Consider the following 22,559-nt stretch of genomic DNA (forward strand, 5'->3'; position numbering starts at 1 on the left):
TATGATGCAAAATGGGCCATCCGTCCTGGCCCATACCACAAAGGACCAAGCCCGATTACATTCCCGGGCCGAGCACGCACTTGCAGATGGCCCTTGCAGATCCATTTCAACCATCCAGAGTCTGACTGACAACCTTGAGTTGACCAACGGGGTATGTAAAAAAAAAATAGAAGCAAATTAATCAGTAATCAGCATACAACTCAAGATTGAGAGAGGTCACGGCATGGACATGTACGCAGAATTGAACTCGATCAATTCCAAATCATCAGATCAAACTGCCTTGAAAAGGGGCGCCACGGGACGCCAGCGCGGCGGCAGAGTACGCATCGCCGAAGGGGTTGTTCAACTGAGACGCGGCAGCAGCAGCACCATACGGATACGGAGGCTGAAGCTGCCGCGGCATCCCGAACATGGCCTCCTGCTGCTGCGCCGCCATCACCGACATCTGCACGCCGGTCGGCGGCGCGACGCCCACGGACATGGCGAACGGATCGTCCTGCTGCTGAGAGCTCTGCCCCTGCCCGTTTCCATAGCCATAGGTGTTCTGCTGCCTCCTCGCGGCGTCCTCGTACAGGCTGTCCAGCAGCAGCTTGTCGAAGCCCCCGGCCTGCAAGAAACATCGCCGCAGATGGAGTCACCGCGTGCTTCAAGGATTATTGGCGGTGCCATTGCTACCAAGAGAAGAGGTGCTGTTCTTTACCAGCTTGCTCTCTGTCAGTTGGCTGCTGCTGCTGCTGCTGGGCTGTGCCGTGACCAGAGCTAGCTCCCAGCCTGATGAACCTGCAGTTATCTCGCCGAAGCTGATTGCAGATGCGTTACCGGAACCGCCTGCCCAATATAGACAAACACGGTTTCGCTCAAATTTGATGACACAGCTAGTGGCCGTTAAATTCATGAGCAGAAAGTAGTAAAGGCTAAAGAGTCGGCTCGGTTGCATGCAGCTTTACCTGGTGGTACTATGGCAAGAGCCAGTGCATTGCTCTCTTCAAGCGCAGCAACGGCAGGGTTTACTTCATGTAAGCCCTGATCATCACCACACCGATGCATATGATCATCTTGTTGCAGATAAACAGCTACTGAATAACAAAGCAATTTACACTGACAAGAATTACCAGTAAATCAGCAGTTGTTGGAGTTTCAGGCTCCTCTTCGTCGCAGTCATCTGCAAACCGAGGTTCTTCTTCAGGCTCAGGAGGAACTTCCTCCGCAACAGGTTCTTCAAACGCCTCGAACATCGGTTCTGGGTTCTGTTCTTCTTCCTGGTAAGGAACGAAATCTAACTGCTGGTACTCCTGTTGAATACAGGAGCAGTTTTAGAGCTTGACAGCAGAAAACAGGCTGACTGAATATGCATAAAACGATAAAACGAGCAGAGATTAGCTGAATGTCACCCTATGGTCTCATTTGGATCATAAAACGATACATACTATGGTCTCATTAGGAACAGGAGCAGTTCTAGGGGCTTCTCTTATGTACTCTTCCATGGTTCCAAGAAATGACGATGGTGGCTGAAAAAAATTCAGAAAAATGCATTTGGCATCAGAATTCAGAACTTCCATACTATAAGCAAATGAACAGTGAAGGTAGTGATGCAAGAGACCTCTCTCAGAATTGGAAATTGGAAGTTTCTCGCTAGTTCCAGACCTCTGCAGAGCTCGTAGAAGTCAGAAAGAGATTTCGCCTGTTATTCTGATGAGCATTAGTTTCACATGCACGGTTGTAAAATTCCACAAAATAAGAGTAATCACGCTGCAGTCAGACACACCAGATTCCCTGTTCTTCTATAGATGTCTTGAGCTTTGATAGCATCAAGTTTTGTCATATCAAAGAACTGCAATACGCCAGAAATTACTAAAATCAAGAAAAAGAAATCCACAAAGTTATATATTGATCTAACAGCAAAGCAATTGCGAGAGGGGATATCATAGAAGTACCGCATCCACAAGGTTGATGATCCCATCATTAACCGCACAATAAATCTTGAAGCTTTCCTTCAACACCTAAGTGATTGCATCTTTTCTCGTCAGCCAAGAGATTTTTTAGCAATGGCGCTAAACAGAACTGTCAGAGCTGAAATTATACATACCAGAGCCAAGGCATACTGTATGAGGTAGTTTCCAAATGCTGCCCCTTCAGGCTGCAACCACCAGTCCATCAAGTATGCAAGATGAGTCAATTTTAGTTTGGAACAGTAATTGATATAGAAGAAACACTCAAGAAAGCCAGTGTTCTTTTATACCTGACAGCCGACAAGGCGGAGGAGCAGCTGCTGCAATGCAGGGAGCTGTTCTAAGAGGTCATCCTTGCCTAAGGTCCTTGTTCTACTTTGCCCCTGAAAGTTAGGCAGATGTCACAAACGGAATGCTAGCAAGAAACTGCATCACTGAAACCCTGCAACTGCAAGAATGACACACAAACCTTGGGGTTTCCCTCAGCAGGTCTCAGTCGCTCCGACTCGATGTCGTATCTTAGGACTCTGAAGCACTCGAGCCGTTCCTCGAGATACAGAGCATATGTCCGCACCCACGCCGAGCAGTCCCATGCTGCAAGGGCAAGACCATCGGAAATTCAAATCCAAGCAGGAGTCAGTTAAAACTCATATCAAAATTTGCTAAAAGAAATATAAAGATTCAAATTCATCATGCAGAAATGGGTGCAGGTCTGAGAGGTGAGACCTAGTGGGCTGGAGTCGTCCTTGAAGTTGGACATCCGCAGGGCATGGCCCTTGCGCCGGTAGCTGAGGAGCTCCTCCCTGAACGCGGCGTCGCCATCGCGCAGCGTCCGGTGTATCACGATCAGCGTCTTCAGAGCAACCTGAGCAATTCGCAAGCATTTTCAGGAAACCAGAAAACACGACGATCGAGCAACGCAATTGGATGCAGGGCCATGGCAATGGCGTCAGGATGACATACCACCCAGTTGTGGGTCTTGGCGAGGCGCCTGGCGAGAGCGTGGACGCAGTAGGATACGTCGGCGAGCGGGCGGGAGGCGGACGTGGCGGCGAAGATCGCTGCAGGGACAGCGAGCGATTGGTCGGAACAATGGAGATCGATGGTCGCGAGAGGACAGAGAGCGAGAATCTTTAATCTCACCGGCGAGGTGGCGCTCCTTGGGCGGTCGCTCGACGTGGGTGGTGGCCTTGACCACGGCGACGTCGAGGTCCTTGCGCTCACGGCCGTTGCCGCCGTTCACCTTGGCGAGCCCCACGGTGGCGGAGTCCTTGATGGCGCCGCACGCCTTGCGCCAGCTCTTGTGCACCGACGCCGTGCCCATCGGCGCCGCGCCGGCCGCCCCGCTCGCTTGTTTCTCTCTGCTGCCCGTTCCGTTCGCGCGACAAGTCGTCGTCGCCGCCGCCGCCGCGGGTGGTGGCTCGCGCGTGGATGGATTCTCCTTTTTAAAAATTCTTTAAGGATCTCAGATTGGCGCGACGTGCGCGGCTGTTCCTGTGCTCCATGCAACGCGAGCGACGCCGAATAAATCAAATCAGAACGGCGGGGCCCCCGCCGGCCGGCGACCGGGCACACGGCTGAGAGGCGCTCTCTTTTGACGTGTTCTCGCTGGTTGCTGCCGCTCAGCAGGCCCCAAATGGAGTTTACTCCATCTGCTTGCTCTCAGGTCAGGGAAAAATTTTCGATTCACTCTCGCGAGAAAATCCAAAGATGACACATGCATCTCAGGATTCCAAATAGAGGCATGCGTCTGTCTGAAACAATAAGTCCAATCGATGCAGGCGGCACTACGAATTCGGAATCTAGGTGCAAAACCATGTCGATTTCAGAACGAGCATTGTTGGATTCTATCAAGCAGCAACGCAATATTCCCATAGTAGGAATAGATGGCACGTCGGAAAAAATGTATATTTCCCAACAGCAATATGACATCGTTCCAAATAGCAAGAACCATCAGATTGCTAACAAGGAATGCAGAGGTAGAAAACTGGGCATGATAAACCAGGTACGCAGTTCACATTATGAACCAACTCGGCATTAGAATTTCACTGTAACAACTAACAACACTGTCTAAACATTCACTGACAGGAGACAAAGTGACATAAAGTACTGGTACTTGACTCTGTAACACGACTAAACTCTTACAGCCACAGCAGCTAGACTAAGTTCTGCTGCCGAAAAGCAGTCGTGCTTACTCCAAAATCCTCTTAGGTTTGGTACATCCCGCTTGTGGCTTCATCCATTTGACCTGCAAGTAAAATAGTAGGATGGAATCATGTCTGACATCAAGAGAACTAAATGGTGATAATAAAGAAACAGAATTACAACAATGTCAAAAAGAAAACACTAAACATGGTAATGAGAGCCATGTATCCACTCTTATGACAACGAAAATGATCAACAAAATACTAAAATGATCAACAAAAAATGGACAAGATACTAATTGCACAACGCATGCAACAAGATAACCAGCATTCCATAACGTGTACACTGTCTATTCCATAACATAAAGGCACTGTTGTGTGCCAAGACTTTCTAATTTGAAACATTTCATCTGGCTCTCCACTTACCTCAGGTATCACCAGTGTCTGCAAAGGCTTTCCCACTTTCCTTGCCCCCGGCAACTGTCAAGCCAACAACAAACAAGGCATGTCAGTGAGGCCTTCCACAAAACAAAGGTTCATGGGAGTACTGATATGATGGGTTCTTACATGCTTCACCCTTTGTACCATTTTCAAAGTCCTTCAACGTCTTTTCTCCCGCAACTTTGACTTGTTGTCCTCTCGAACTTCATCTGCAGTGTATGTCTGATTGTTCAAGTTCTTGTTCATCTTCTCATTCCCCTTTTCACTGTCCTGGCCATCAATCTTCTTTCCAGAGTTTCCCATTGAACCGGATCCTTCAGAGTTCAGACCTCCACCAGTACTGAACCAATCAATACAAGAGAATAATTAATCGAATGTCACTAATCTGATGCAATCAAGATGAACAAAATATTGATTTATTATTGAGACCCTACCCTATAGGCTTCTCTGTTGTGTCACTGCCAGCATTACAAGCAAGTTCTTGCTCAAGTCTGGTCAAAGCAGCTGCAATACTTCTTCACGAAATACTGAAGCGGGGGCGAAGTGGAAGGAAAATATAAGGTTGGGCGAAGGATCCCTAGCGCGGCGTCCGGTGGATCACGATCAGCGTCTTCAGATCAACCTGCCATATTTGCAAGCATTTTCGGATAACCAGATCACGGAAGAACAAAACTATGCCACACCAAGTTTGTTGTGACTTGTGAGGACGACAAGAAGTCACGATCACGGCGATCGAGCAATGCAATTGGATGCAGGGCGGCCATGGCAGAGGCGGACGTGGCGGCGAAGATCGCTGCAGGAACGGCTAGCACTTGGTCAGAACAATGGAGGTCGATGGTCGCGAGAGGTGGCGAGGTGGCGCTCCTTGGGCGGTCGCTCGACGTGGGCGGTGGCCTTGACCACGGCGACGTCGAGGTCCTTGCGCTCGCGGCCGCGGTGACAGAGTCCTTGATGGCGCCGCACGCCTTGCGCCAGCCCCTGTGTACCGACGCCGTGCCCATCAGTCGCCGTCTCCAGCGCCGGCCGGCTCGCTTCCTTCTCTCTGCTTTCGGTTCGCGCGACAAGTCGTCGCCGCCGCGTGGCCAGATCTCCGAATGGTGCGACGTGCGCGGCTGTTCCTGTGATCCATGCAATGCGAGCGCCACCGAATCAATCAAAAGCAAAAACGACGGGGCCCTCGCCGGCCGCCCACCGGGCGCGGCCGAGAGGCGCAGTGTTATCGCTGGTTGCCGCCGTTAGCAGGCCCAAAAATGGAGTTTCTCTGCTGCTCTCAGGACAAGGAAAAAATTTCGATTAAATCTCGCAAGAAATCCGCATTTATCCAATTGATGCAGGCGACATTCTGAATTCTGAATACAGGTCCCTCTCAACAGAATATTCAGTTCAATGGGATCTGAGGAGCAGGTATACACAGTGGATGGTAGATGAAACGTGACATTCTCCCCCAGTTGAGGGGAAACTAATATAATATCAAAGAAGAGCATACCCTGAATAGTACATTGATACAGCAAAATCATGTCCACTTCTTTTACTTGTGCCACACAATTTGACCGTGAACTTTGTTCCAGAATGCAATAGGGAATCTTTTTTCCTGGAATACGCAGGAGAGCTGCGTATCATTGCATTAAGAAAGATGATAAAACACTCATATAGCCAAACAACAGCACACACACCAACACTACATACATGCTCTAGGTTACATACGCGCCCGTTAAAATAGTTAAAAATCGACCCCTTACCAACGGGCGCTACTAAACCCCAGGTTGAGTAGTGAACTAGCGACCAGTTCACTAATACCTTTAGCGCCTGCCAGCCTCTAGAGAGCGGCTTCTTCTTGTGCAAGGAGAAGCACCTGCTCTATCCTGGGTGAGGCACCATTGAATACAATATCATTCCTCTCAGTGAATTGAATCCTCTCTTGATTGTCAAGAGTGCTACCAGCTTGTTGCCACCAGTCAAAGAACCCAGTGGAAGATGGTTGAGGTGCAATATCCGGGATTCCAAAAATGCGAAGTAGCTGAAACCAGAATTGCTGAGAGAAGACACAAGAACAGAGAAGGTGCTGAATGGTTTCATCCTCCTGGTCGCAGAAGGGGCAGTGCTCAGGATCAGGGAGACCCCTTCTAGCAAGTCTATCAGCTGTCCAACATCGATTGTGTGCTACTAACCAAAGGAAGCATTTGCACTTCCTAGGACCCCAATTCCTCCAAATTAGAGTGCTCGGCTCAAACTGGACTGCTCCAAGGAAAAAAGACTCGTATGTTGTCTTAGTAGAGAAGTGTCTAGAATTGTCAAATTTCCTTTAATGAACATCCTCAACCTCTAGCAGGAGCAATGTTTCCTGACCCAAGTCCTAAATATCCAGGAATTCTGACAGGACCGCCACTGAGTAGTGCCCCTGGATATCCTGTACCCACTGATTGTTCAGCCGTGCTTCCTGAACAGTACGTTTCTTAACCCGCCTCTTGGGTATAGTTGCAAATAAATTGGGAGCCAATAACTGAACAGAGGACCCTTGTAACCACCGATCAGTCCAGAACTTGGTGTTCGCCCCATTGCCAACTTCCGTAGTTACAGCAGCGGCAAATATGGCCTGTGTATTCCCATGAACTGTGACCAGGAAGGCTGCCCATGGCTTATCAGGTTCAGTTTTACTCAACCACAACCAACGGACTCTAAGTGCCCAACCAAATCTCTGAAGGTCTAAAATGTCCAAACCACCAAGCTCCTTTGGACGGCTCACCTTGGGCCATGCTAATAAATAGTGACCTCCTTTCGCCTACTTCCAGCCTCGCTACAAGAAATTACGATGGATCTTATCCACCGCCTTTAGGCACCATGGAGGAAGCTCCAAAGCAGTGGCGAAATAGATTAGAACTGAGGTGAGAACCGAGTGCACATATGTAGCACGACCAGCTCGATTCATCAACTCAGATCTCCATCCTGGCAAATGATCAACAACCTTCTCAGAGGTTGTAACTGTGCTTTAGACAGTTTCTTGATGGAAAGAGGGAGACCAAGATATTTGCAGGGAAACTCCTCAACTATCCATGGAAAGTGAGTCTGAACCATAGCCAAGTCTTCGAAACATTGAATAGGAGAGATACTACATTTTTGAATATTTGTTGAGTCTTGAAGATGTGCCAAATAGCTGTAACAGTGCATCCACCATTTGCAGATCTGTGGCGACTGGACGAAGAATTAGGACCACATCATCGGCATACAGGGAGACACTGTAACATCCGTAAAATTTACTAACTCAAATCACCCGCTAAAAATTTGTTTCAAAATCTTTCGACCGTTGAGCTCCCGAAAATCTTTTCCTTCCCGGTGACCCCGTCGTCCCGGCACCCAACACCGACAGTCATCTTTTTCCTCCCTCCGCAAATTTTGCCGCGTGCCCGCAAAATCCGTTGCGCGTGCCCGACAATTCTGCATTTTTCGCTGACTTCCCCCCCTCTTTCCTTTTTCCCCTCCCCTTTTTCCCCTTTTCTTTTTCTTCCTTCTCTTTCTTCCTTCTTCCTCCTTCCTCCTTCTCTCTTCCTTTCCTTCCTGGCGCCTGGCGCCCGACCGCCCGCACCTAAACCGGCCCGCGCCCCACGCTGCACGCCGCCGCCTGCGCCCGCTCGCCTGGCGCCGCGCTTGGCCGCTCGCATCCCGTCGCCCACGCCAGCACCCGGCCCTGGGCCCGCGCGCTGGTCGCAGGTCGCCACCGTACACCACACCGGCCATCGTCCATGTGTGCCCCTATGCTCCTCGTCGGCTGAGCCGGCCCCACCATGCCCTCCACGCGGAGCTCCGCTCCAGCACACCACCGGCCGGGATTCCCGGCCTCCATTGAAGGCCCGCCAGCCATCAAGCCCCTGCCGCCCCTTGCGCGCCGCTCGCCTCACCCCCCCTCCCGCCGGCTATAAAAGCCGCCCGAGGCCGGCCTCCTCCCCCACCAAGAGCTCGTCGCCCCCTCCCTGCTTCCCTGTGCGTCGCCCCAACCTCCGCCCGAGCCACCTCCCTGCCCGCCGCCGGCGCTCCCTCTCCGGTCACCATCCGCCCGAGGTGAGGCCTCAAATGGGATCCCCTCATCCTCCTCTACCTCCCCCGCCACTTGGCTCACCGCCGGCGAGGCCCGGCCGGCCGACCCTCCCCCCCTCCCAGTTTCCTCTCTCCCCACCTGTTGTACCGAGCTAAGGAAGAAGAAGGGGAAAAATCTCACGGATATGCCCTTCCACCTTCCAAAAATAATTACAAATAGGTCCCTAGTTCTCGCAGTTTAGTCCTAAACCTTATTTTAAGCCCCTAACACTCCGTTAACTCGTCATTTCATGCACCAAACTTCCTCCAATTGATCCCAAATTTGAACACGGCCTCCTCCAATATACTTCCGCCGAGGCATATCCAAATTTCATGAAAATACTCATTCCTTCAATTTTCCGTTCGCATTCTCTGTTCGTAGCTCAACGGGTAAAATTTTAATTTCCTTTTATTTATTGTGTGCTCGATTGTGTGTGCCGTAGATCTCGGAGTACCCGAGGAGGAGCATGAGGAGGAGTTTGACCACGAGCCCGAGCCCGAAAACCAGTACCGCGAGCAGGAACTCCCGGAAGGCTTTGAGAACGGCAAGTCCAATCTCACCCTTTGATGCATATTTATCCTAATTTTTTTTAAACACAACCTATTGGCCTATTTTATAAAATTGCATATTGTTTTACTGTTGAAACATGGTTGGATAGCCACCCCTTGATTGTCATGATTATTCCTTGATTGTCCTATAATTATCTCTAAATATGATTTGCTCTATTTGGATGATAATTACTGCTAGAACGCTTAGGACCTTGTAACTCAATTCAATCATGACTATCATGTGTTTTACTAAAGAATAAAAGTGTGAGTGTTTTTAAAAGGGAAAATGAGTTTCCAAAAATAAAGGAAAGAAATACTTAGATGAGATGGATGGGTGTTTCTAGTGTGAAATGCCAATAAGTTGGGCTCGTACCTTTGTGGTTGAGTATGGTTGGGAGATATCCATCTTGTCATGGTTAAGGACCGAGTTGATGTGTCATCTTGCCTAACCCAATCATCGTGCAACCACTCGACCGTTGTATGTGGCAATGGCTTAGCATAAATCCCACTAGCTCGTCTACTAGTCATCAGGAGAGCTGGTGAGCAGCGGGAGACCATGGAGGAGTAAGATCTTTGTGACTTAGGTCCCGGTTAAGACCTCGTTGGTAGGTCATTAACCCCTTGGTTGCTTCCGTGTTGGCTAGTTAGTCTTAGCTATGGTGGGTAATGACTTTGTTAGGATCTGCACCGGCACTAAGGTGATCGTGTTGCGGTACCCTACTTGAGGGAAAAGTGTACAACCTCTGCAGAGATAAAACCTATCCGGGTAGCCGTGTCTATGGCATTGGACGAGTTACAGCTTAGTCACATAACTAGCACTTGGAGATGGGTGATTTTCTTGGCGTGTGTTGGATTTCGGAAGTGTCCGGTAGTTGTGCCGTGAGCTATTGCGGACGGGGAGTCCGATAGCATTAAAACTTGGATCCTTTGTGTAGGATCAACCCCACTTAATGTTTCGGTTACTAAAAGAAATGCTTTGCGAAAATTCTTTTGAAAATGAACCCTTGCATGTATTGAAAATCTAGCTTTATTGCAAATAAACCTTAACCTTATCCTTGATATATTCTGTGCATACTCTTGATTGTATCCCCCTCTGTGGATGGGGTTGGACTTGCTGAGTACTTTTGTACTCACCCTTGTTTTGTTGCTTCAGAGGAGGACCCGAAATTCGTCGCCGAGAATTTCGAGTAGGAGGTCGCTTCCGCACCCAACGCTGCCTGTGGTGTTGGCCTTTGCAAAATGCTTCCGCTGACGCTTAGTTTCGATTGCAGCCCGAAGTCCGACTGGACTTCAACTTGGATCTGTATCGTTGTTGGTTTAGTTCTCCTTTGGGTGTGGCTCGCCCGCCCGCTCCTTCGGAAGTTGTACGGTTTTTGAACCATCTGTTGAATAAATGTGTTATCAGCCTCCTGGGACTGATATTTGTATCACATTTAGTCTCTACTTATGTGGGGACGCTTCAAACATGATGATGAATATTTCTAGTGGAAATTGGCTGCAGCAGCCCTTCAGTGCTCGCCTTTTCAATCAAGCTATTCAGGGCATCTATGACAAGGATAAAAAGCATAGGAAAGAGTGGGTCGCCTTGCCGAATACCACACCGGTGATATAAAACCTCTCCAGGGACCCCATTGAGTAGCACCCTAGTTGATGATGAGCCAAGCAAGCCACTGATCATATCTCGGCACTTACGTCCAAAACCCCTTCTCTGAAGAACCTCCAAAAGAAACGGCCAAGAAACCGAGTCAAAGGCTTTAGAAATGTCCAGCTTCAATAGAATGCGTGGCTGTTTTTGTTGATGTAAGAACCTAGCTGTCTGCTGGACAAGGATGAAATTGTCATGAATACAATGCCATTTCATGAAAGCACTTTGATGGGATGACACCAGCTTATTGAGTCTTTCTGTGCCAACAATTTTGTGACCAACTTAGCAAAACTGTGAATAAGACTACTTGGTCGAAAGTCCTTAACTGATGATGCATCATCTCTTTTGGGCAAGAGAGTTAGCAGTGCTGAGTTAAGAAGTTGCATGTTTCTAAAATTTCCACGCTGCACCGATGATAAAACTGCCATTAAATCGGATTTGATAACTAGCCATCACATCTTGTAGAAACGCCTTGTGTATCCATCCGAGCCTGGGCCTTATCCGGAGGCAAATGCTTGATGGTATTCCACACCTCATCCTTAGTAAAAGGCAGTTCCAGGTAGGCCAGATCAATTTGTCTTAAATTCAGCTTATCCAGGTTGATGGTTATATCACGCTAGCCACTTGTACCCAACAACTGATCATAGAAATCAAAAATTGCTGCAGCCTTATCCTCATGGCTAGTCAGCACCTGATCGTCTGTTATTATTTGTGAAATGAAATTTTTTTGCTTCCTATGGCGAACATGAGCATGGAACAATGTTGTATTAGCATCCCCATCTTTCAACCAGTTAATCTTTGACCTGACCCGAGCAGTTGTTCTCTGCATAGAACTCAAAGCTAGGGAATGTTTTTTTAAAGAGTGCAGCAACCAAAGCTCTCCTTCAGATAGCTGTCGGCTATCCTGAGAAATTTTCAAGTTGATGGATAATTTCTCTGGCAATACCAAGTTGAGCACCAATGTTTCCAATGCATTTCTGACTCCAGCTTTGTAAAGCATGGGCGAGCAATTTAAACTTAAGTGACAGTGTCTCCAGAGGACAAGCCCTTGCTTCTACAGAACCCCAGGCCTGAGCGACCACTTCCTGGAATCCCCCCAGTTTAGGCTAGAATGATGCAAAGTGGAATCTGCCCTTCCCAGCATGTCATTAAACCCTATAATTAGGGGCCAATGATCCAAGTCCAAGAAGGCTGCACTTTGCAATAGACAACTTGGAAATACATTTTCCCATTCCATGGTAGAGAAAACTCGGTTCAGCCTGCTGAGAGTGGGCGAATCGCCACCACCACTCCATGTGAATTTGCAACTAACAAGGGGAAGTTCCTTGAGAGCCAAATCATCCAAGGCTCGATGGAAACGACCCATCATAGCACGGTTGAGGTTTGCATTATTCTTATCTTCCTTCCTATAGATGAGGTTGAAATCCTCGGCTACCATCCATGAGCCATGACAGTGAGTGCGGATCAAGCGGAGTTCTTGCAAGAAATTGATCTTCTCCTCATTCCCCAGCAGCCCGTACACACAGGTGAGCCACCATGGTTCGCTGTCAGCAGGAAGAAATTGGATAGAAGCATAGTGAGTGTCCACCCAAAAGTTCCCAGGAGGGCCAAGAGCTTCCTTCCATCCGACAAGTATCCTTCCACTAGCACCACCGATGGCACAAACACAAAGTGATAGAAATCCGGATCTAGAGTAGACAGAACAAACCACTGAGAAATACCTTCCATCTTAGTTCTTGAAGGCAAACTATGTCAGCTCTAATGGAATGGACCAACATTCGAATAGAGTCTTGACGAGCTGAGGAATTCAGACCCCGCACGTTCCAAACAAGAATCTTTGAAGGATCCATATAATCGATGAGAGATAAGACGACCACGATGCTGCTCAGGAGGTAGTTACCAGCACTCCAGGACACTTGTATCCCTCGGGAGGTGACCAGCCAAAGAGCGCAGCGAGGGCCTAAACGTGAGAAGCCGAGAGGGGGCCGCTAAAAAGTTTGGCGTAGTCGTCCATTATCTTCTGATTGACATGCTCTCGTTCCAACTCAATGCCATGGGAGCGCATGACAGTCTTGCAAGAGCCGACATTCGGAATACTAGGGAGCTCAGCTTCCAACCCAGCTGTCCTCCTGCTTCTACAAGGAACAAAGGTGGGGGGGAGGAGCCCTCGAACATCTCTTCAGCACTGCGGGCGGCTGGGGAATTAGGCCCTCTGTGTTCTTGGAGAGCTTGTCAATAAAAGCTTTCTGTGCCGTGGTCGTCGAGGAGTCAGGGCACGGCCGCCGATGGGAGTAGACGCCGATCTCGGGTAATGACGGGTTCACGTCACCCGGTGGCCGCGGAACGGCAGCTAGCCCTACGGGGATGCCCAGCGAACTCTGTGCTTCCTCCATGTTGGAGCCTAGAGCGCATGACTTGCCAGGCACAACTGTTGGGCTCGTTGTAGCTTCATAGGATAGGGCCTTCTCTGGGGAGGTGCACAAACCAGTTGCTGAGCCTGGGAGTTGTGCTTCTGGAAACTTGACAGACTCCAGCAATAGGCTTACCCTGGCTGCACAAAATTGGGCCTCCTGTTCTTCGACCATGGCGTCACAGGTTCGGGCCTGCAGTCCATCAGCCTCGGGTGGGACCAGCCTGTCCTCCAGGTTTACATCCGCAGCCGCCATATTGACTTCAGGGGGCGAGTCACAAGGCGGATTTTCCATCGATCGCTCCTCGAGGCGCATGAAATCCTCGGGCTGCCCCTTGGCCTCGGTCACCGTAGCTGCCAGCATAGGAGGGGAGGAGGCCCATCCATCATCCCTACCGCCGCAGGAAGAGAAGTGGTCCTCCTCGGAACCCGCCGTGGCCACCAGCGCAGGAGGCGAGGAGGCTTCCAGGTTTACACCCGCAGCCACCATAATGACACCAGAAAGCGAGTCCCGACACGGATTTTCTATCGACCGCCCTTTGGGGCGCACGGAGACCTCGGACGTCGCAACCGCTAGCACAAGAGGTGAGGAGGTCCATCCGTCGTCCCGTCTGCCGCAGGGAAAGGAGCGGTCCTCCTCGAAACCCGCCATGGCCGCCAGCGCGGGAGGCGAGGTGGCCCATCCGACATCACTGCCATCGCAGGGAGATAGGCGGTCCTCCTCGGGACCTGACGTGGCCGCCGGCATGGGAGACAAGCAGGCCGACGTGCCATCAATGCCGCCGCCAGAATTTGAGACATTTCGTGAGGGAACGGATGGACCCAGCCTAGCACACACCAGAATTTGAGAAGGGTGGTCCACCGGAGGCTGTTGTTCTGCCGCGACGATCAAGACGTCAATTGGGTAGACGAGAGAGCGCTTCGCCGGGAGCTCGTCGCCGGCAACTAGCAGCTCCACAATCTCTAAATCTAGCCTAGAAGGGACATGCTCCAACGAAGAACACCAAGCAGCTAGCCGGAATACATCCCGTCGGTCCTAAGTGTCCGGATGAAGTCCATTGATCCAACAAAAGCCATTAAGGAGCTGGCGCGCCGTCTCTAGCTCCTAAGCATGGGCCAGGCTTCCACGAATCTCCAGCTCAACGGCGACAGGGAGGGTTGTCGTGCTGGAGTTGATGAACCTTGACCAACGCATGACGTGCAGGCGGTGGGAGGCGGAGATGATCGGCCGCCCTCTGCCGTAGAACCTTGTCACCGACTCAGCATCTGGTAGGGTGAGCAGGAAACTCACTGTGCCAAAACGATGAATGACGATCTATGCCTCATCAAACCCAAACTGTTGCAAGACTGTAGCAAGAATGGAGCTCACCGAGCTATCCAGATAGTTGCCAAACACTGAGATGACCAAGGCCCATCCAAGGTCAGATTCCCTCTGTGATATGGTGGCTGAACGATCGATGATCTTCCTAGGCCTTGCCCCAGTGGTCCGACGATCATCATCGCTTGAAGAGAAGGAATTCTCCCCTGCTTCCTCACCACACCTGTCGCTGCTGTCGACCGGCAGGGCCTGGCCACCACCAGCCGCCCTGCGGTGCCCCCTACTCCGGGCACGCCGTCAACGACCAGAAGTTTCGACCCTTTGTGAAGCTTGTGCATCCATGGTGGCCAGGGGGGTGTAGCAGCTGGGGAAGCTTGCACCTACCGCCAAACCAAATGCCTGCTAGGAGGAGGCGCTTCTGAACACAACCTCGAAAATTGACGCGGACAGCCGTAGGAGTGATGCTCGACACTGCAGCAGGAGAAGCAACGAGGTCCTAAGCGGCACTCCACCGCGCAGTGGTTAGGAGAGAGGCAGTTCAAGCACCTACCCCGGAGGTCACTAGGGATCGGTTGACAGGGCGAGCGTGCCTGATGAAGACGATTCTTGCGAGAACAACGACCCTTTGTCGTCCACCAACCGTCGGCGTCGAGGCGCCACGCCTGAAAAGGGAGGCCAACAAACTGGAGGACGACCCGAGGAGCACGGGGAACAGCCTACGAGGCAGTGACCGAGACTCCCTGGAAACAGCGACACCAAGGGTCTGCGAGGACACTGCCGAGGCTGTTCCTCGAAGAACCTCCTTGAAAGAAGGGGAGGCCCCGTTGGAGTCACTCGAGGAAGGTGAAGCATCCAGCCATCGTTGGGCCTTGGAGTGACCTGTACGGGTAGGATTTCCTGACACCAAAGGAGAGGGAGAGGCTAGGCTAAGGATTGCCGATGCTGTGAGGGTGGCCACCGTGCCCGGAGTAGGCAGCGGCGGGCGGCTGGTGGTGGGAGGGGAGGGAACCATCCGACTAGCTCATGGAATTTCCCTCCCAGATAGGGAAATTACACGAAAAGAATACAAAAAAACAAGTGCATTCTAAAGAAAACAAAAATTCTGGGATGGCCTATTGAGGTACAAGTTGATCTGGTATTGTTATGTTTTGTAGCTCCAGCCTGCAGTTAACAACACACCGTAAATGCCACCATAAATCTGACTTCAATCTCTCTTTTATTTCATTTCAGCAAAGGGGTTGGAATTGCAATGCCTTCGTATCCATCCCCAATCGACCAGTTCCATTACCATTGTCCATTAGCATGCACACCAACTGCTGAGATCAATTTGTTAGAATGGGCCTTTGGTTAACTAATGAAGCCTGAACATTTGTATTTGCTATCTGATCTAACTTGTCGTTGCCTGCATCGATTCTGATCGATCTGAACTGTAAACTGTTTGACTGCAACCTTCAACCACCTTTGTAGGTGCTCTTGCTTTAAGCATCATTTCATCGTATTCTGCTTCTGGGTCTGACATTGCTACAATCGCCCCACCTGCCCCTACTGTAGCTTCTCCATTGTGCAGGATGACTGTCCGGATCACAATATTCAGATCGAACGTGTGGTTATACGAAAAGAACCCAATGGATCCTGAGTAGATACCTCTCGGACTAGATTCAAGTGAATCGAGAATCTCCATTGATCTAACTTTTGGGGCCCCAGTCATTGAACCACCTGGAAAGGCTGCTTTGACACAGTCGACAGGGCTCAGATTCGACTTCTTTGTTCCACGGACGGTACTCACCATGGTGTGAACAGCTTTATATGACTCTACATCCATGAGATGAGGAACATGAACGCTCCCAGGTTCACAAACCTTACCCAGATCGTTTCTTAGGAGGTCAACAATCATCAAGTTCTCAGCCTGATCTTTTTCACTGTTGAAGTTGAGCACATGCAAAAGCAAAAAAACTACCAGCATGAGTACTATGACTTAAATCGAACCATATGGCATCGACTGTTAACAATAATACTGCACCGCCAAGAAAGGGAAACATAAATGGAATTTCGACTATAGAAACCTCCAATGAAACAATAAGAAAGAGACAATCCTTATGCTTACTGTAAATCTTATACAACCATGTCATTTTCTATGATAGATCTTTGATGCTGAACACTAAATGAGTTTGAGCAGACAGTAACAGACTATTGAACCAAGCTTTATATCAACAAAGATTGCAGTTATGTACACCAAACCTTTTTAGGAAGACCATTTAAAACACACTCAATTCAAAAGACTAAGAGTAGCAAATAAATAAATCATGAAAAGCAAAGAACCCCAAGATCAACATTTTGTGAAAGATTTGAGCTAAGATATCTTAACAACAGAAAAGAATATATTTACACTTGCCTGTATTGCAACTGCAAACGCAGGCATTCATCTTCCTCTGGTGTTCTGCCACGTGCTATAGTGCCTTTGATTGGTTTTGCTTCTAGAGTTTTGCTTCGATCTAGTCGTAGAAACCTTTCAGGAGAAGAGCAACATATGCTCAAGTTTTCTGAGGAGAAGTTAAGCCAGGCTGCATAAGGGGCTGGATTTTGTTTTCTCAATTTAAGGTAGAGCTGGAGCGCATTTATATAGTCTACTCTTCTCTTCATCTGAGTAGTGAAGCATAACTCATAGCTTTCTCCATCTCTGATATAATCCAGGCAACTCTGAACATCTCTAATATATTGATCCTTGGACTTCTCTACAACAAAACTTTGCTTATTCACATTAGATGATATAGCATATGCCTTCCCATTAATCAGCAATCCTGGAGGCATAGCGCCCAGTCTAAGAAGCTTCTTCTCAGTCTCCACTAACCATGAATTATGTGTTGAATTTCTGCATGTCCCATCTCCATTACTTGAAGAAAATTCATCATGCAATGATAAAATGTACACATCACCGTTACTGTGATCAACCACCACGGTGTTATCAGCAAAGAAGAAGCATGCATCAGGAGTACTTGATTTGGCCTTGTTAGATGATGCACCACACTCAACTTTAAGACCATACCTGGTATCAGATGAAAACTAAAGAGATTCAAAGGGAGCTTAAAGGATTCCAAAAACACATATAGACTCCAGAAACATGGATGATACAAAGGGAGTTAATTAAAGTACAAAACGCCCCAGATGAATCCATGGTCCATGCAAGACAATCAAGGGAATGAGGAGGACAAGATTGAGAAAAATGTTTGTAGCATGGTTTAAATAAAAAAATGTCTGTAGCAGGAAACTAGTCCAACTGCAGGCAAAAATTGATATATTTGTATATATATGATATCTAATATGAAACTACAAGTGTATATTTCAAGTAAAAGAAAAGCATCAGTCATGATAACAAATCAGTGTACCCTAGATATCCAACAAAGCCACCATGGAAGTCAAAGGGCAGTCCTTCGTAATCCTTTTCGTTGTATTCAATGGACTGCATTTCCTGCAAATTACGAAACAGTGATAATCAAAACTCAGACAAATGCATGCAACAATGTACCCAAGGTTGGGGCCGGTCATGTGTGCAGAATACAGATACTATGTTAGTCGTGTAATGCGGCATAATGAGTAACCTCAGATCCAACATATATATTGTTTTCTCATGGTTTGCTGCCAATTGAGTACATAAACTAGTAACACACTTAGTTTGTTCCTCTGTGATGCGGGAACTGTGAAAGTTCATATAGCGGTAAAGTGATCTATGCTAAGTTTGTACACCACATTCATTTATTTGTAACAAAACAATTGGACTCCTATGTTGACAAAAAAAAAGTTGGGTTCATTGTACCTTAATAAATATATGCAATTATTTGTGCTTGAGAAAAATTTTCGGAAAACAAAACTTGGATAGTGGCAACTGGCAACCGTAAAATTAATGACAATAATTAGAATAAGCATCAGCAATCTTTCAACATATACCTTGTTAAGGAACTCCAAAAAACCTTCTTTGATAAAGTTGTTGGCAGTAGATCCACAAGCATCTCGGATAATAAGGGTTCCTCCACAATTGGCTCTGGAACAGAATTTGTGAAATAAAAAGGTCTATTCACATGCTGGCATGGATAATGCATTAAAGTATGTTTCTTCTGCTTTGTGAAAGCAACTTCTCACCTTTGACCAGATAGGTGGAATGTCATTTGCTTCCATAGGGATCCACCTTTACCACCCATGAATGAAAAGCGTGCCCTATTCTGCAAGAAGAAGATCACAACAAAGACAAAGGACCAAATAAGTTTCCAACAAATTAAAGATCTATCGCTCAACTAGACATTGACTGCAGCTCATCAGCTTTTTTTTTGTCTTACTGATTTATTTTATTAATTTACCGGCTAGAACGAAACACAACCTAGTTTGTTAAGATTCTTGCTTTCAAAGACTTAATCGTGGCATCAAATCATAGCCCTGTCAAGCTTCATTTCACATCTGATGAAATCTATAGAATAAAACTAAATTGGTGACTGGTTAAGAATAAGCTGACTGCGTACCTGATCAACTGATGAGCTATCCAGCCAAAATGTGTCTTCACCGCTTTGATGGCCAAAAAGAGCGGTAAATATGTCTTCTGATCCAACTGAGGAACAAAGGAACCTATCGATTTTCTTCCATCGCAACCGTAAACACTTTTTCCCAATGGCTCTCTGTGCAAGCATGCAAGCCCCGTTAGGCTCCTGGAGTTCCAGTCTTTCAGTATGCAACAAATCATGGGAGACAGAACCACATTGGCCAGCAGAATTCACCTGCGGAACAACAGAAATGTCTACTAAAATGATGCATAAAGGGGATTTGTATCAAACAACTTCACCACAGATAGTACTTGAGATTTTTCCAGTTTACCAATACTGTGAACCTTTGTTTCCTGAAGCCATGATGAGTGCAATCCAAAATCTCTTGTCATCTTCTTGAAGTTTTGAAAAATCTGTCTTCCATAATGAGTAGCAACGCTCTCTGGATGAAACTGAATAAAAGACAATCATGTGTAAGAACAGTTGGCTAGGACTTGGAGAAATCATTGCACAGGAGAAACTAGAATACCTGCACTCCATAATGAGGCCTGCTAGAGTGTCTGATGGCCATTATAACCCTGGAACCATCTGACTCACTAGCATTGTCATTGCTTATGTTGGATAGTTCCCCACAACTGATACTGTGTTCTAGAGGGATTGCCATAAAGTTGTTGTCCAACGATCCCAGGAAGGGACTAACATCAGTTCGATCACTTTCAAGGTAAGAGAGCAAATTTGGAGAGGCAGTCCATGCTATTGGCATAAGATCATCAGGTAGAGAACCTGCTTCTATTACAAGTGAATGATACCTCACTACCTGAAAATAGAACCAGTAACTAAGTACATGATCCTTCACATTGCATACAGCAAGAAAAGTCTGAACTATGAACCTAAATGACATGGCATGGGGTTATTAGCACAGGGGGTACTAACCTTGAATCCGGAGTTTCTACCAGATGGAACGCATTTAAAGAGGTAGCACCCGTCATGCTCAATTTCACTGTGGGAAGTCAAAATCATGTGTCAGAGGTAGGAACAGCTAGAATTGAGCAGAGAACCACCACTCCTTGTAGGTTTATTTTTCATGTAACAGAGTTCAAGGCCTTGCCTGAGTCTCCCATGTATAGCCTCCGGAGCATGAACAATCTTAGCACCATGTATGAATCCCAGGGCCTGCAATGATCAAACACAACAACAGACATTTCAGGTAAAGTTAACACAGCATGATCCTAGCATAATTTCTTTGTCAAGACTGATAAAAATAAGTTCACATGGGGAACACTACAATGGAAAGACGGGTATCACCTGGTGGCCAAGGCAGACACCCAGGATGGGTATGTCTCCACACTCCAAAAGTATCCGCAGACATACACCTTAAAAAAAATAAAACATGCACCAGATTAGTAAGTTGCACTTGGTAATGAATAAACAGCCTCTTTCGCGCATCCCGGCTTAACTGAAGGTGAAGTAAGCTCACCAATGTCACCGGGGCACGCCGGAGATCCAGGGCCAGGCGAGATGACGATGTTGTCGAAGGCCCTGTCCTTGTACACCCGGTTGAAGACGTCCTTCCACGTCCACTCGTCGTTGCGCACGACCACCGGCGGCACTGCGTTAAGAGGATCATGGTCATAGGCTTCCGTCAGTTCCACCGCCCGCCCGTGAAGGCGCAATGAGCACGCCGACGCAGCAACAGGCGCAGAGACGGAGGGAACTTCCGTTCAACTCACCGCCGTTGACGACCGACAGCTCCTGGAAGATGTTGTAGGTGTAGCTGTCGTAGTTGTCGATCAGCAGCGTCCTCACCGGCGGTTCCGGCGTCTCCGGCGTCTCCTCTCCCTTCGCCCGCAGCGCCACGAGGCGGCGAGGGGGACGGACCCGCCGCGCCACGGCGGTAGCGGCGGCGGCGGCGGGGGCAGACACTTGGGAAGGAAGCGGGGCCCACCTTGCCGCCGGCGGGGCGGGGAGGCGGAGGGCGGCCATCGTGGCGGCGCGCGCGGAGGATCCGGAAGGGAAAAGAAAAGAAAAAGGCGCCTCTTTTTTAGGGGTCGTGGTTCGTCTGGAGTATTGGCAGCGCGCTCCGTTTATATTACTAGAGGGCTTTTCTGCCGACCTATCTCATCGTCTCGACGGGTGTGCCGTGCCGTGCCCCAGTGCCGTCGCCGTCGCCACCAACTGCCAACGCCGGCGAGGCGGCGGCCGTACCGCAACCAAGAGACGATGAGCCGATGACGATGACGATGACGACGGCCACTGCCCACTACTCCTAAGTCCTAATTCCGCGTAGAAAATGTAGCATGGGTCACTCTGGTAACTGATGATATCGTGCATCGGTGCAGTGCAGATGGGATGAGTAGTAGCGATGTGAAACGATACTACTAGTAGACAGATTTATTTAAATTGCGTATAAAAAAGATTTACTAGTAATACCGGCTCGACAATATTATTTTACAAACTTTGTAACATAAAAAAACTAAGTTAAGGTTAACTTTAACGACATCAAATATACTCCTGTTCATTTTTAAAAAAAAAGATAAAATCTAATATTTTGTTAACTGTTACATAACCATAATCGTAGGTCTTCCTGAAAATAATCATAATCGTTAGAAAAGCTTTCAATACGAATCTATAAATTCTATGGCACATAATTCATTTACTTTTATACTAAATGTCGGTCAAAGCATATGATTCTGAACGGTAAAATTACGCGCCCCACTAAAAACCTTCTGCGATGACAGATGTCAGAATAATTTTGGTTCGGTTAAGAACATGTTGAAATACTTGTTGCTCTTTATAGTTCCATGAGATTTACTCAAGTGCACTTGAACGGCTGTGTGCTGTCAACAACATTGAGCGAATGGGGCCATGGGGGATTTGGTGATCCAACCTGCTAATAGCTTGTGCATGCAGCAACTGCAACAGGCCTTGTTTGTTGCCATCTGCTTTCAGCACACCAACCCCCTCCACAAACTGGATTCCTAGTAAACCAACAAAACACTTCCACTTCCTTGATGAATGGTTTGATTCTGTAGTGACATCAGCGTCTATTCTATTGCTGTCACGGCGGCCTGATCAGGAATTTTCCCAGACAACTTTTTCATCTCCTTATTACTCTCTTCATAATTCACATGACGAAACCGGCACATGCACAGGTGCAGAATCAGATCATCACATATTTCAGCAGACAGACAGCTCTGAAAAATTTCTGGGGAAATTTTGCCACGGGCACTCAGGCCTTGTTTAGCCCTTGTTTACTCCCCCAACTCCCAACTTTGACACTATGCAAAAAGAAAATTCTCCATCACATCAAACTTGCGGTACATGCATGGAGTACTAAATGTAGATGAAATTAAAAACTAATTGCACAATTTTGTTGTACTTTGCGAGACGAATCTTTTGAGCCTAATTGATCAATGTTTGGATAATAATTCACAAATACAAACGAAACGCTACAGTGTGCTACAGTGTCGGAACAGTAATTTTGACACTCCCAATTTTGGCAACTAAAC

The 22,559-nt window shown here is 48.0% G+C and overlaps 2 protein-coding genes and 1 long non-coding RNA gene across 5 annotated transcripts; all 3 read right to left on the reverse strand.

Annotated features, from left to right (window-relative positions):
• On the reverse strand, window positions 1-3,331 carry LOC117853269 (putative clathrin assembly protein At5g57200). Its single transcript, XM_034735655.2, has 14 exons — window positions 3,093-3,331; window positions 2,913-3,010; window positions 2,676-2,814; window positions 2,419-2,543; window positions 2,240-2,332; window positions 2,087-2,137; window positions 1,935-2,000; window positions 1,766-1,831; window positions 1,601-1,681; window positions 1,428-1,508; window positions 1,113-1,292; window positions 948-1,023; window positions 701-828; window positions 1-607 (listed from the first exon to the last, which is right to left on the reverse strand). The coding sequence occupies exons 1-14, from the start codon at window positions 3,271-3,273 to the stop codon at window positions 266-268; spliced, it is 1,707 nt and encodes a 568-aa protein (XP_034591546.1). The 5' UTR covers window positions 3,274-3,331; the 3' UTR covers window positions 1-265.
• Window positions 3,332-3,961: 630 nt separating this feature from the next.
• Window positions 3,962-5,498, reverse strand: LOC117854259 (uncharacterized). Its single transcript, XR_004640209.2, has 4 exons — window positions 4,969-5,498; window positions 4,661-4,874; window positions 4,520-4,573; window positions 3,962-4,197 (listed from the first exon to the last, which is right to left on the reverse strand). It is a non-coding gene; the product is annotated as an uncharacterized lncRNA (long non-coding RNA).
• A 10,115-nt stretch (window positions 5,499-15,613) lies between these two features.
• On the reverse strand, window positions 15,614-21,129 carry LOC117852983 (probable aminodeoxychorismate synthase, chloroplastic). 3 transcript variants are annotated; one of them, XM_034735315.2, is made up of 13 exons: window positions 20,781-21,129; window positions 20,528-20,659; window positions 20,356-20,423; window positions 20,159-20,223; window positions 19,984-20,050; window positions 19,580-19,867; window positions 19,395-19,502; window positions 19,033-19,284; window positions 18,659-18,738; window positions 18,467-18,560; window positions 17,908-17,990; window positions 16,917-17,567; window positions 15,614-16,443 (listed from the first exon to the last, which is right to left on the reverse strand). In XM_034735315.2, exons 1-13 carry the CDS (start codon window positions 21,031-21,033, stop codon window positions 15,912-15,914), a joined length of 2,673 nt encoding a protein of 890 aa, XP_034591206.1. In that variant the 5' UTR covers window positions 21,034-21,129; the 3' UTR covers window positions 15,614-15,911. The 3 variants fall into 3 exon arrangements, with proteins under 3 accessions (XP_034591206.1, XP_034591205.1, XP_034591204.1); XM_034735314.2 differs by having other exon boundaries at window positions 19,033-19,304; window positions 19,382-19,502; XM_034735313.2 differs by having other exon boundaries at window positions 19,362-19,502.
• Window positions 21,130-22,559: the final 1,430 nt, after the last annotated feature.

Source organism: Setaria viridis, chromosome 4, assembly GCF_005286985.2.
Source record: "Setaria viridis chromosome 4, Setaria_viridis_v4.0, whole genome shotgun sequence".
Lineage (NCBI taxonomy): Eukaryota > Viridiplantae > Streptophyta > Magnoliopsida > Poales > Poaceae > Setaria > Setaria viridis.

What these genes read in the sequence shown, in the direction of transcription:
- LOC117853269 (XM_034735655.2), bottom strand. Translation starts at nt 3,273, where the DNA reads ATGGGCACGGCGTCGGTGCACAAGAGCTGGCGCAAGGCGTGCGGCGCC. An exon ending in TCCGCCTTGTCGGCTGTCAG is followed by an intron (nt 2,138 to 2,239) that starts GTATAAAAGAAC and finishes TGGTGGTTGCAG; the next exon opens with CCTGAAGGGGCAGCATTTGG. An exon ending in AATTTCCAATTCTGAGAGAG is followed by an intron (nt 1,509 to 1,600) that starts GTCTCTTGCATC and finishes AATTTTTTTCAG; the next exon opens with CCACCATCGTCATTTCTTGG.
- LOC117852983 (XM_034735314.2), bottom strand. Translation starts at nt 21,033, where the DNA reads ATGGCCGCCCTCCGCCTCCCCGCCCCGCCGGCGGCAAGGTGGGCCCCG. An exon ending in GGCGTGCCCCGGTGACATTG is followed by an intron (nt 20,424 to 20,527) that starts GTGAGCTTACTT and finishes ATTTTTTTTAAG; the next exon opens with GTGTATGTCTGCGGATACTT. An exon ending in ATAGCTCATCAGTTGATCAG is followed by an intron (nt 18,739 to 19,032) that starts GTACGCAGTCAG and finishes TTCTTCTTGCAG; the next exon opens with AATAGGGCACGCTTTTCATT.